Source organism: Scardinius erythrophthalmus, assembly GCF_964197995.2.
Source record: "Scardinius erythrophthalmus genome assembly, chromosome: 1".
NCBI classification, from domain to species: domain Eukaryota; kingdom Metazoa; phylum Chordata; class Actinopteri; order Cypriniformes; family Leuciscidae; genus Scardinius; species Scardinius erythrophthalmus.
In genome coordinates, this window is record NC_138221.1 from 5,914,279 (window position 1) to 5,925,948 (window position 11,670).

Sequence of the window (11,670 nt, forward strand, 5' to 3'; positions counted from 1 at the left end):
TACAGTCAATAGCCTAACAACGTACTCATCTGGATTGAAGCAGCAAACATTCAGTGTAAAAGTGTACTTTAACAATGTGTGTCAGAACAGATAACACCATGCGGGTTTTGAACATTTGCTCAACTGTCTAATAAAGTACATGCAAGACGTCTCTGTCAAGTCAAAGTTTGCGGCATCTTGAAAACACCACGCCGATATTGATCCTCGTTTTAGTTCTCCTTTTGTCCCAAAGTCTGCTTGCCATGGTCCATAATGTTTGAATGAAACAACTCCATGAGCGCGCCGCTAGACGTAACGCAGTTGTCGCCATGGTTACTATGGCAGTACGAGCGGAAACCAGGGATAACGCGGATATTATGTCATTGACAGGCGACAAGTGAACATGGACGAGTCATTATTAGGGGTTAAAGCACGAAGTGCTAAAACTTTTGCATTTGGACGGCTATAACACGGTCATTTAGAAAATGGGCGTGGCAAAATTCACTCGAAAGCCTATAAATCCTAAACAAAAACTCAGAACTTAATGAAAATTGGCGAGCATATGTGAAATAACATTGTAAACAAGCATGCACAATTTTATGGAGATCGGACCATAGGTGGCGCTATAACTGTTAAAAAAGCTTTGAAAACCATATATTTCCTATGTTAAATTGGCTGGAAATGGTCTTTTCCATGTATGACGTCAGTGGTTAAATGGTTGCCAAATAAAACTTAATGTCTTTTTATGCATTTGTGCTTAAAGGCTTTAAATGTTTGAACCCCGATAAATGCTGCTTGCAGCTTTGATTTAAAATGGGAATTTCTCTGAAATTAAGAATCTTTGGGAACTTTTGGGATACTGGAAGTACACAACTGCAGGAAATATAGCACACTTTGCAAGTGATTTTTGGTTATTTTATTACAAAAATCTTACATATTCTAGCTTTAAACACCTTACAAGAAAACCTAGACATTTTTTGCATTTTGATTCCCTGTTAACTGTACTAACAAACTGTCAGAATAATATACCCATTTGTTGACATTTAGCTAGAAACCTTATAATTTCAAAAATAAAATCTTATGTCAGAGGTTATGTCTACCTTGAACAATAAAGGTGTCCTCCCTTGAGATCTAGCCACACCCTCCAATGTCACATTGCATCAACCTAAACCATTGTATTATTTAAAGAAATAGTGTATCTTTAATTAAAGGCCATTGTCATGCTCAGAAAGTGTTAACCCATTGAGCACAGTAAATCAAACTAAACGGCCCACTTTGCCTGCAGTCACCCTACATTTATTTTTAAGAGTGCATTTACTATTGGAAGCTTTGGCCAAAAACCCTCTGAAAAGACCAAGAAAGAAAACATGGGAATGTTCAGGTTATGAAATATACTTTAATGTAGGACACATACAAAGAATACACAAGGAAAATCATGATTATCCCATTTGAATCTGCCCTTCCACCATATCCGACTCCCTCATCTTTGACTCTCAGTGCCTTCCTCCACATGGTTTCTTGGGGGGCACTTCAGTCTTCTGCCACAGACTTGGAGTAGTAATACCAATCACACCGAGAGCAATTATCGGTCCAGCATTCCCACTGAGTTTACTCTCCTCATCTGAACCCATTCCCAGATCATCCTCCTTCTCATGAACCGCCACCGCACGTCCCAGAATGGAATAAGGCCCAAAGAGCTTGGCGTCTGGAAGCGTCAGGAACTGCCTTATAACTCCTTTCTCGGAAGCAAAGTTGCCCAGGTCTCCAGGATGATGAGGGTGGTCAACGCCGTTTGGATTATAATGAGGACCAACAGTGATGCAGCCTTGACTGAGGTCTCCATACTGATGGATGTGCATGGCACGCTCTTGACGATCGATGGCAGGCAAACCACGGAGGTTGATTTTCACTTCTAAATCTCCATTGGGGAAGACCTGCTTGAAGAGGATTTGCCCAAAGATCTTTGGCTGGTTACGTGGCAAATTGGGGCTGGGAGTTACTTCACAAGTGGCATAGATGGTGTTGTCGAACTCCACGACTTCCGGCTGTGGAGCTTCGGCAGGCAAACACTCCTCCTTGTGGAACTCTCCTCCTTGTATATGCAGCACCAGCAATATCAGAGGGAATATTAGGATGATTTTCTCCATGTTGATCTTTAAAGCCCACAATGAAAAGTGGATTCAGTGAAATCATGCCATTGGTTTAAGAAAGTAATATTTTTGATAAAAGGTCAAAGCTTTGTTGCAGGGAGCTTTGAGAATGAAAGTTGCATTAGGTACACAAGTTGCATAGCACAACCAGATTAGTTTGCAATGGAAAAACCATACAAGAACCCAGACAGCAACCAGACCCGGCCCACATCTGGGCCGTGTGTAATCCAGGTGTACCAGATGTGGGCCGACACCATGTTGCTGTCTAGAAAACGTACTTGGTTACTTACGTAACCTCGGTTCCCTTAGAGATAAGGGAACGAGTACTGCGTTGAAAACGCTGTGGGAAAACTCCTTTTCTCGAGAATATTGAAGCCTTTATTTTAAAACGCATTGCTGCAGCACATGCGAGAGCTAGAAGCTCGCGTGAGCGTGCTGATTGGCTTGTGCAAAGCAACTGCACGATCCAATGGCGGAACAGCAGAGGAGCGCGAGTCAATCGGGACACTTGGCACTCTGCCAGAGTCAAGCGCGCGAAACTGCACGTGACAGAAGAGTATAAATACACAGAGAATCCGCCATTTCACAGGTTTAAATCGACTGAAGCGAAAAGACACCTGCCATAAGAGACAATAGCACGGCAAGGCAACGCAGTATCGCAGTAGTAGTACTTATCTCTAAGGGAACCGAGGTTACGTAAGTAACCAAGTACGTTCCCTTACGAGAACGTTCTCTCGTACTGCGTTGAAAACGCTGTGGGAACACTATTTAAAACGCCGTGCTTGTCGTCTTTGGCCAATCTGACTCACCGAGAGGTCCAGGAAGTACAGAATAGCCTAGGATAAAGAGACCGAATCTTCGGGCCCTTAGATATCCAAACAGATAAAGCTGGGCCAAGGGCCAGTCTTAAGAATCCCACAACACGAGATGACAACCAGTGTCTGAGTCAAAAACTAGTCTGGGTCCACAGAGCCAGCATTAGATAGAGACTACTCATGCCTATAAGGCAGGTACCATAAAGGTCTAAGATGTGGACGGAACGGACCAGCCGGCCGCCGCATACGTTATTTAGCGCATAACGTCCTGCATAGACATTTTCATAACTAGTCTGGATCCATAGAGCCAGGGCCTAGCTAGAGAGAATTCGTACCTGCGGAGCAGGGACTTTTGGGTTGTAACGTTTCCAAATGTGGACGAAACAGACTAGCCGGTCGTCGCACAAGTGTGACAGAAAGAATGTCAAAACCAGCCTGGGTCCGCAGAGCCAGAGCTTAGATAGAGAGAACTCGTGCCTGCAGAGCAGGAACTTCCAGGTTGTAAAATCTCACAAATGTGGACGGGACGGACCATCCGGCCGCCGCACAAATGTCTTCGATAGGAACACCACTCGACCAGGCCCACGAGGAGGCGACGCCTCTCGTGGAGTGAGCTCTAACACCTATGGGACATGTAAGGCCCAGTGAGGTGTAGGCCAGAGCAATGGCATCCACTATCCATCTGGACAGCGTGAGCTTCGTGACGGGAAGACCTTTGGTTCGGCCCCCGAAACAAACAAAAAGCTGTTCAGACTGTCTGAAAGAGGCTGAACGCTCTAAATAAATTCTCAAAGCTCTGACAGGGCAGAGTGTGAGAACATCACTGAACTCTTCTGAAGTGGGAAGAGCTGACAGAGAAATAACCTGGGCTCTGAACGGAGTTGAGAGCACCTTAGGAATATATCCATGTCTTGGCCTAAGGATGACCTTAGAGTCATTGGGGCCGAATTCCAGACAGGAAGCGCTAGTAGAGAGCGCCTGTAAGTCACTTACTCTCTTGACTGACGCCAGTGCCAACAGCAGGGCGGTTTTCAGGGAGAGAGGTTTTAGGTCGGCTGACTGAAGTGGTTCAAAGGGAGGTCCCTTAAGAGCCCGCAGAACCAAAGAAAGGTCCCATGCTGGGACAGATGGCGGCCGAGGCGGGTTAAGCCTTCTGGCGCCCTTAAGGAAGCGAACTATAAGGTCGCATTTTCCTAAGGAGGCTCCGGCTTCCGATACATGCTGTGCAGCAATTGCTGCTACGTATACCTTGAGAGTGGAGGGGGAACGACCCGCATCCAGCATCTCCTGGAGAAAGGATAGCACTCTTGGTACTTCACAAGTGTGTGGGTCGAGGTTTCGAGCTAAACACCAGCTGGAAAACACTGACCATTTATGGTGGTAGAGGCGTCTGGTAGACGGAGCTCTAGCCTCCCTGATCGTGTTCAGGACGCCCTCTGGGAGGTCCTGGGGTACCCGTTGAGTGGCCAAGCGTGTAGGGCCCACAAATCGGGACGGGGATGCCTATAGTCCTGTTGGCCTTAGCCAGGAGGTCGCGCCTCACTGGGATTGGCCAAGGGTCTGTCACAGACAGCCGTATCAGCTCCGGGAACCAAGACTGGGTTCGCCAGAGAGGAGCTATCAGGAGCACTGCGCATTTCGTGTCTCTGATCCGTTCGATGACCTGAGGGAGCATCGAGACCGGAGGAAACGCATAGAGGGGAAGGCTGGGCCAGTCGTGGGCCAACGCATCCCTGTTCTTTGAAAAGAAGATTGGGCAGTGACGATTGTCTTCTGAGGCGAAGAGATCTACTTCTGCCTTCCCGAAGACCTCCCAAAGTAGGAGAACCGTCTGAGGGTGGAGAGACCATTCCTCTGGGGGAACCCTGCCCCGAGAGAGCATGTCTGCTCCTGTGTTCAACGTGCCCGGCACGTGAGCTGCCCTGAGCGAGCGCAGATTGGTGTGAGCCCATAACAGTAGCTGGGTGGCTATGGCAAGCAGGATGCGGGACCTGAGGCCGCCCTGGCGATTTATGTAAGATACCACTGACATGTTGTCCGTCCGGACCAATACGTGGTGTCCAGCCAGGTATGGGAGGAAGGTTTTCAGGGCCAGGAAAACTGCTCTCATTTGAGGCAGTTGATGTGTAGGCGTTTCTCCGAGCTCGACCAGAGGCCGGAGGCAGGCCTGCCCTCGTACAGCGCTCCCCAACCTGAGTTGGAAGCGTCTGTTGAAATCACCCTCCTCTCTGAGACCACCCCCATGCTTACGCCCTGCTGGTACCAGCTGGCGTCTTTCCAAGGTGCCAGGGCTTGAACACAGTGCTGGTTTACCTTGATAACCAAGTGGCCTGAATGCCAGGCGTGGGGTGGCACCAGAGGTGCTAGCCACAGCTGAAGAGGACGCATACGTAGTAGGCCGAGTTGGAGTACTGATGATGCGGAGGCCATGAGGCCAAGGATCCTCTGGAACGTTCTGAGGGGTACATAAGAGCCCTCTGTGAGCGATGCTGCGAACTGCTGAATCGTTAGAGCACGGGCCGGTGTGGGCCATGCTCTCATAAGTACAGAGTCGAGAACTGTTCCCAGGAACGTGATACGTTGGCTGGGCAACAGAATACTCTTGGCAAATTTGACCTTGAGCCCTAGACATTCTAGATGTCTGAGGAGCCAGGCTCTGTGAGTATGTGACTCCGCCTCTGACTGGGTCAATATGAGCCAATCGCCGAGGTAGTTCAGGATGCGCATTCCCCGCTGTCTCAGGGGGGAGAGAGCTGCATCCATGCACTTCGTGAATGTACGAGGTGCCAGTGCCAGTCCAAATGGTAGGACTGTGTACTGGTATGTCTGCCCCTTGAAGGCGAATCTCAAGAATGGCCTGTGGTTGGGGTTCACTTGAATGTGAAAGTAAGCGTCTTTTAGATCTATTGAGAAAAACCAGTCGCCTGGGCGAATTTGCGCCAGGATGTGTCTGGTCGTGAGCATTCTGAACGGCCGTGACATGAGAGCCTTGTTCAGATGTCTCAGATCTAAAATGGGTCTCAGGCCGCCGTCTTTCTTTGGAACAAGAAAGTAACGGCTGTAAAAACCTGACTCGCTCTGAGAAAGGGGGATCTTTTCGATGGCCCCTTTGGCCAGCAGACTTAACACTTCGGTGCGGAGGACATGACTCAGTGTGCTCCTTACCGTGGTTTGTATAACCGCACGGAAACGCGGTGGTCTGCGGGCAAACTGAAGCGAGTAACCGCGCTTTATGATGTTCATTACCCATTCTGAAACTCCGGGAATAGCTTGCCAAGCTAGAGCCCGCAGAGACAGAGACATTATCATATCTGGAACGCCCAGTGTTGGGGGTTCGAACTGACATGTATGTGAGGGAGAAATTTTTGCTCGGTTTGTGCTTTTTGTGGGTCGCTGTTAAAACAGCGTTTGAGTGCAGGGGTGCGTGACAGGTGACGGGCCCATGTTCTGCATTTAAAACTGCTCCAACCGCCTGAACTGAAGAGGGGGCTGAGAGTAGCACTCGAGCGATCTTCGGGGCTGGTCCGGCCGCGGCGGGACAATGACCCCTCTTTAAGCCGGTTAGGACGGCTTCTTGGGCTCGTGATCGAGCGTGAGCTTCGGCTGCGGGCCCTGGCGCTTAGGGAACAGGAACCGTTTTGCATGCTTCATGCGCTGGCTAGTCTCAGCCACTGGGCGGGGCTGGAGGACTTGTGAAGCTACCCTCTCAGGTCGCGGCGTGCCCTTGGGGCGCCGTTGGACCGAACTGGAGCGTTTAGGGAGGAAATGCTTCATGGCGCTGGAGACTTTCTGAGCCTCAGTGAAGCGGTCTGCGAAGCCGCTGACAGATGGGCCGAAGAGACCAGATGCTGTGACCGGAGAATCGAGGAAGGCGGTTGTGTCTGCGTCCCTGATTTCGGTCAATGTCAGCCATAGGTGGCGCTCTAAAACTGCTAGGCTGCCATGTTGCGGCCCAGTGCTTGAGCGGTGGTCTTAGTGGCCCGTAGCGCTAGATCTATTGCACTTCTGAGGTCCTTAACCCTCAGAGGTCGGAGATCACGCCGGCGTGATCTGCTCGCTTTTTTTCCTTATGAGTTGATTGAGACCCAAATTCTCTTTTGACTTTGATTTTACAAAACAAGTTTCATACATCAATCGATTCTGTTAAATGTGTATTATTTTTGTGTATACTCACAATAAAAACAAAGTGTTGTGCTTTTTGCCAAATAAAGAAAAATAAACACGAAGCGAGTTCTGCCTTCTCTCTGTCCCTGTAGTCCATTCTGAAACGCGTCCGAAAATGAGCAATATCTCAGTGAATACGCAGTCAAACAGGCATTCAGACACACAGGCATGAAGCTTGAATTTTCTTCTTTTTAATGAAGTAATTTATATAAAAAAACAAATATTCTCATCTTGTGAAATCTGTATTAAAAGAGAGCGATTCCAGTCAACCTCATTAGAGCTAATTCAAATGTAATGTGACTCCGCCCACGGAGAGCGCGTGCTATTCAAACGCAAATGGCTGAGGTAATCCGCGCAATCCTGTGAACGCCCCTATCATCAGCATGAGAAAACCAAAACACCAGTTTATTCAGAACATTACTTCACCGTCTCGCAGCGCTGTGAGGAATAATGAGGAATACGAGGAATACGAGCTGAGGAATACTAGTAAGTTTTTCCTTCTCGGGTTTCTGTTTATGAATGAACGAACGGCATAGATGCGCGCTGTTTACCACAGCTGGCAAAAAAACAATAATACGTGACAGTTCTCCATTATGGACGCCAGCGCTCTAAAACTTTCACAGAGACCTCAAAACAGAAAGTACAAATCCTTTCTTTAAAACGAATTTCGTTTTGTATCAATTGTATCTTAATTTTAAATTTTTTTTCATTAACAAATTTCCTGGATTTAAAGTAAAAGGCCAGCAATCACAACATGGTGCTTGAACTGGAGATCATCATGAATCATGAGCCTACTCGCCTCACATGTCTAAAAAATGTGAAATATATTTACAGAAAACTGGTTCTACACAAAACCATCCAAAACAAACTATGTATAATAAATGTGCATTTCTCTGGTGCGTTCACTAGCCTACTGCAAAGATCGCGAGCCTATCGTCAACGAATGATGATTTTTTAGCAAACTGTATTGCTATACTGAGATGAGTAAAAATCGACTGAAATAGGTTGAAATAAAATGTAGGCTATTTGTATAAGCAACGTGAACTGCAAATTAACATTTATATGCCCTAATATTTCATGAAAACAACATTACAGTCAGGCGAAATATGAAAGACAACACTTGGTTTAGTAGATTTGGGTACAGTTTTTACTGTAGAATATACTGCCACATCAAATAAGCTTTTGTTTAGCAATTTCTATATATAAAATAGCCTACTATTTTTGTCAAAAATAAAGTCATCAACTAAGATGTTTGTTGGCTATATTCAAAGTAATGAATACATAGATAAAATGTAGGCCTATAATCTTTTTTTTTTTTTTTTTTTACAAAGAAAGAGTACACTTTAAATATTGTTGAAATTGTAATTATTGTTGTAATTGTAACCTTTTTAATAAAATAGCAAAACATATGTACAAGATAGATGTAAGCAAAATCTTAAATGGTCAATTTAAGTCTTCTTCTAAATATCCTTTGTCCTTGCATTGTGGCTCAGTCAGTTTCACACCTGTGTGAATGGCTCATCATTATGCAGAGTGGGTGGTAATTCAGGTGTAAACCACTCCTCGTTCACGCCCCCTCGCATATTGGCTTTTCAAGCAAAACCTGTTTTACATCAATTTAAATCAATGTATGTTTTTATGTGAACAATAAAGCAAGACTATTTTCACATAATTTTGAAGAAAAAATTCTAGGCGAGGACATCCATTAGTCAAAAGTCTTATTGACACATATTTACTATTTGTTTTGTGGCCTTATTTCAGAAATTTTAGTTTTTAGTTTTTTCAATATCCATGCATAAACATTATTCTCTCAAAAATGAAAACATGTACATTCACGTGGCTCACATATTATTGTAGCGCTGTTTGTGCTTTATAGAGTGAATTTACACCTTTGCCATTAATATGTTTATAAGCAACTGAAAAAAGCACAAATGTCAGGGCATGTCAGAACATCTCAAGGGCCCCAAAAACAGCCCAGACTCCAGAGGGTTAAAAGTGTCTGGGTCAGGGCCTGACTCATCCATGTAGCGGAGGAGCTTCGCCTGAAACACTTGGAGGGTCGCCATGGCGTGGAGAGCAGAGGCAGCTTGACCGGTGGCAGCATAAGCGCGGCTGGCAATGGCCGAAGTAGTTATGCACGGCTTAGATGGGTGCACAGTCTTAGACCTCCAACTTCCTGCAGTGGGAGGAGACACACATAACCTTTTTCTTCAGCGCCGTCAACAGTGGAGGGCGTTGAAGAAGCAGATGAGCGCGTTCGAGCTGAAAAGGGCGCGCGCCAGCTTTTAGTGAGCTCTTAGTGGACCTCAGGCAGAAATGGAGCGGCGCGCTGACGAGGGGCCTGTTGGCGCCCCGGCTGGTACCACTCGTCGAGGCGGCTTCTGGCAGGCTCAGCTGGAGAAAAACCAGTAGAGTCCCAGCTCGTTGACAGCGCGAGACATGACGCGGAAGAGTTCGGCGTCGATGTTCGCTCGAGTGTCAGAAGGGTCTAACTGAGACGGGGGGGAGGGGTCCGCGGAGCCCGACCAATCCTCGTTCTCAGATGCCGCCACGGAACTGCGTCATGCAATAACATCAGCAGATCCGTCAAAAGAGACGAATCCCGCCGCTTCAGACAAGGGGCGTTGGTCGCTCTGAGAGAACAGAACTGAGAAGAGCGTGGGGGAAGCACGTGGAGAAAAGCCCAGCGTGCATCCGCTAAACTCACCGCGTTCAGGACGCCTCATGATCGCGCCGCTTCTTCCTACGGGGCTCGCGGGGCGCCGAAGACGGAAGAAGGGCGGGATTACTCACCGACGAAGCGAGAGCAAGTCTCGAGCGGAGAGAAGAAACAGGCATCCCGTCGCGGAGAAGGCAGCCGCCTATAGTGAGCGCTGACTCGGCGTGCTCAGGGCCGAGACAGGCAGCACACAGAGTGTGTGTCTGTAAACACAAGCAGGGGAAACCCGCAGTATTCACAGATAGAGAGCGGCATTTGAATCAACACCGCGCGCTGTGAAAACAGCGAATTTGCTCTTTTAGGATAGAGAGAAAGAGAAAAAGGATACTCGTCGGATGCCACAGGGAAACGCTCAGCTGGCAGATGCCGGGATGCGAAGCTGTTCCGCTGGACGGCTGTTCGACGACGAGCGGCTTCACTCGGAGAGAATCAGCGACGAGGTGAGTCGAAAGCTGAAGGAGATAAAATCTGTCAAATGGCGGATTCTCTGTGTATTTATACTCTTCTGTCCCGTGCAGTTTCGCGCGCTTGACTCTGGCAGAGTGCCAAGCGTCCCGATTGGCTCGCGCTCCTCTGCTGTTCCGCCATTGGTTCGTGCAGTTGCTTTGCACAAGCCAATCAGCACGCTCACGCGAGCTTCTAGCTCTCGCATGTGCTGCAGCAATGCGTTTTAAAATAAAGGCTTCAATATTCTCGAGAAAAGGAGTTTTCCCACAGCGTTTTCAACGCAGTACGAGAGAACGTTCTCGTAAGGGAACTATAATTTTTGAATTGCTATGTAGCCTTGTGAAAATAATAAAATAAAAAATTAGCTTATTGGTACTGGATGTGTACCTGTAGTATCTTGAAATTACACTAATAATAATAATAATAATAATAATAAATAATAATAAATAAAACTTGCAGATAATAACACGGATGAATTATAAAAAGCCACTTAAGTGTACACACACACACTTTCATAAGCGTCACACCTGCCAGCCAAAGTTCCTATGATACAAACCAATGACATACAGGTGGATGTAAACACACTAAAATGAGTCCAGGCAAAGGTTCATGGAAATGGAAAAGGTCTAGGGAGAAGTGCCCTCTGGTGGCCATGATAGGGCTTCTGCTGGAGTGACATTCAGGAGTGACATTAAGTACATGTACTCTTAAAAAAAAAGAAAATAATGCCAAACTAAGAGTTTTACTTTAAAGTACATTATGTTTTGACAATCTATTTGTTGTGCTTTAAAGTACACTTAATTTGATCTGTTGTAGCCTTCATGTTATTCAATATTAAATATAAAGTTAAGATTTCCTGATTCTGATATTTTTCACAAGGACAGGTAAAATAAAAGATAATATCTATACTTTTGCTTACACTAAACTTTTTTTAGTTGTACTAAATCAAGTCAGTTGATGGAGAAAATGGAATGGAGAAAACAAAAACAAAACAAGCCTAAAACAGCAAAGGTGCACTACCGTACAGCTGAAAAGTTGTCCTCAATCCGTGTGGAGCCTGAATATTGCAGTCACAAAAAAACTACAACACTTAATCCGTGTGCAGTCCTGACCTGGGGTTGAGAGAATGTTCCTTTTGGCTGCTCTTATAGGAACTCATGTTGAGCTACAAGTTAACCATGATAGTCTGTTAGTCACTCATTAAGTTCACCTGTGTTTCATTTAGCTCCCTTTGTTTGCCTGTTTATATATAGCACTCAGTTTATTCAGTTCTTTGTCTTGCATTGCACAATGTGTTCTCCAGTGTTTTGTGTTTATTAAAAGAAGTACTGCTATAGTTTTTTTTTACGATTGCTATGACAGATTTTTCAATACTTTTAACAATTTTCCAAAACTC

General features: G+C 46.2%; 1 protein-coding gene across 2 annotated transcripts; it reads right to left on the bottom strand.

The window, feature by feature from the left end:
* Positions 1-1,357: 1,357 nt before the first annotated feature.
* On the bottom strand, positions 1,358-11,438 carry LOC308700320 (extracellular superoxide dismutase [Cu-Zn]-like). 2 transcript variants are annotated; one of them, XM_081381903.1, is made up of 3 exons: positions 11,300-11,438; positions 10,842-10,941; positions 1,358-2,132 (listed from the first exon to the last, which is right to left on the bottom strand). In XM_081381903.1, exons 2-3 carry the CDS (start codon positions 10,926-10,928, stop codon positions 1,473-1,475), a joined length of 747 nt encoding a protein of 248 aa, XP_081238029.1. In that variant the 5' UTR covers positions 10,929-10,941; positions 11,300-11,438; the 3' UTR covers positions 1,358-1,472. The 2 variants fall into 2 exon arrangements, with proteins under 2 accessions (XP_081238029.1, XP_081238030.1); XM_081381904.1 differs by lacking the exon at positions 10,842-10,941.
* Positions 11,439-11,670: the final 232 nt, after the last annotated feature.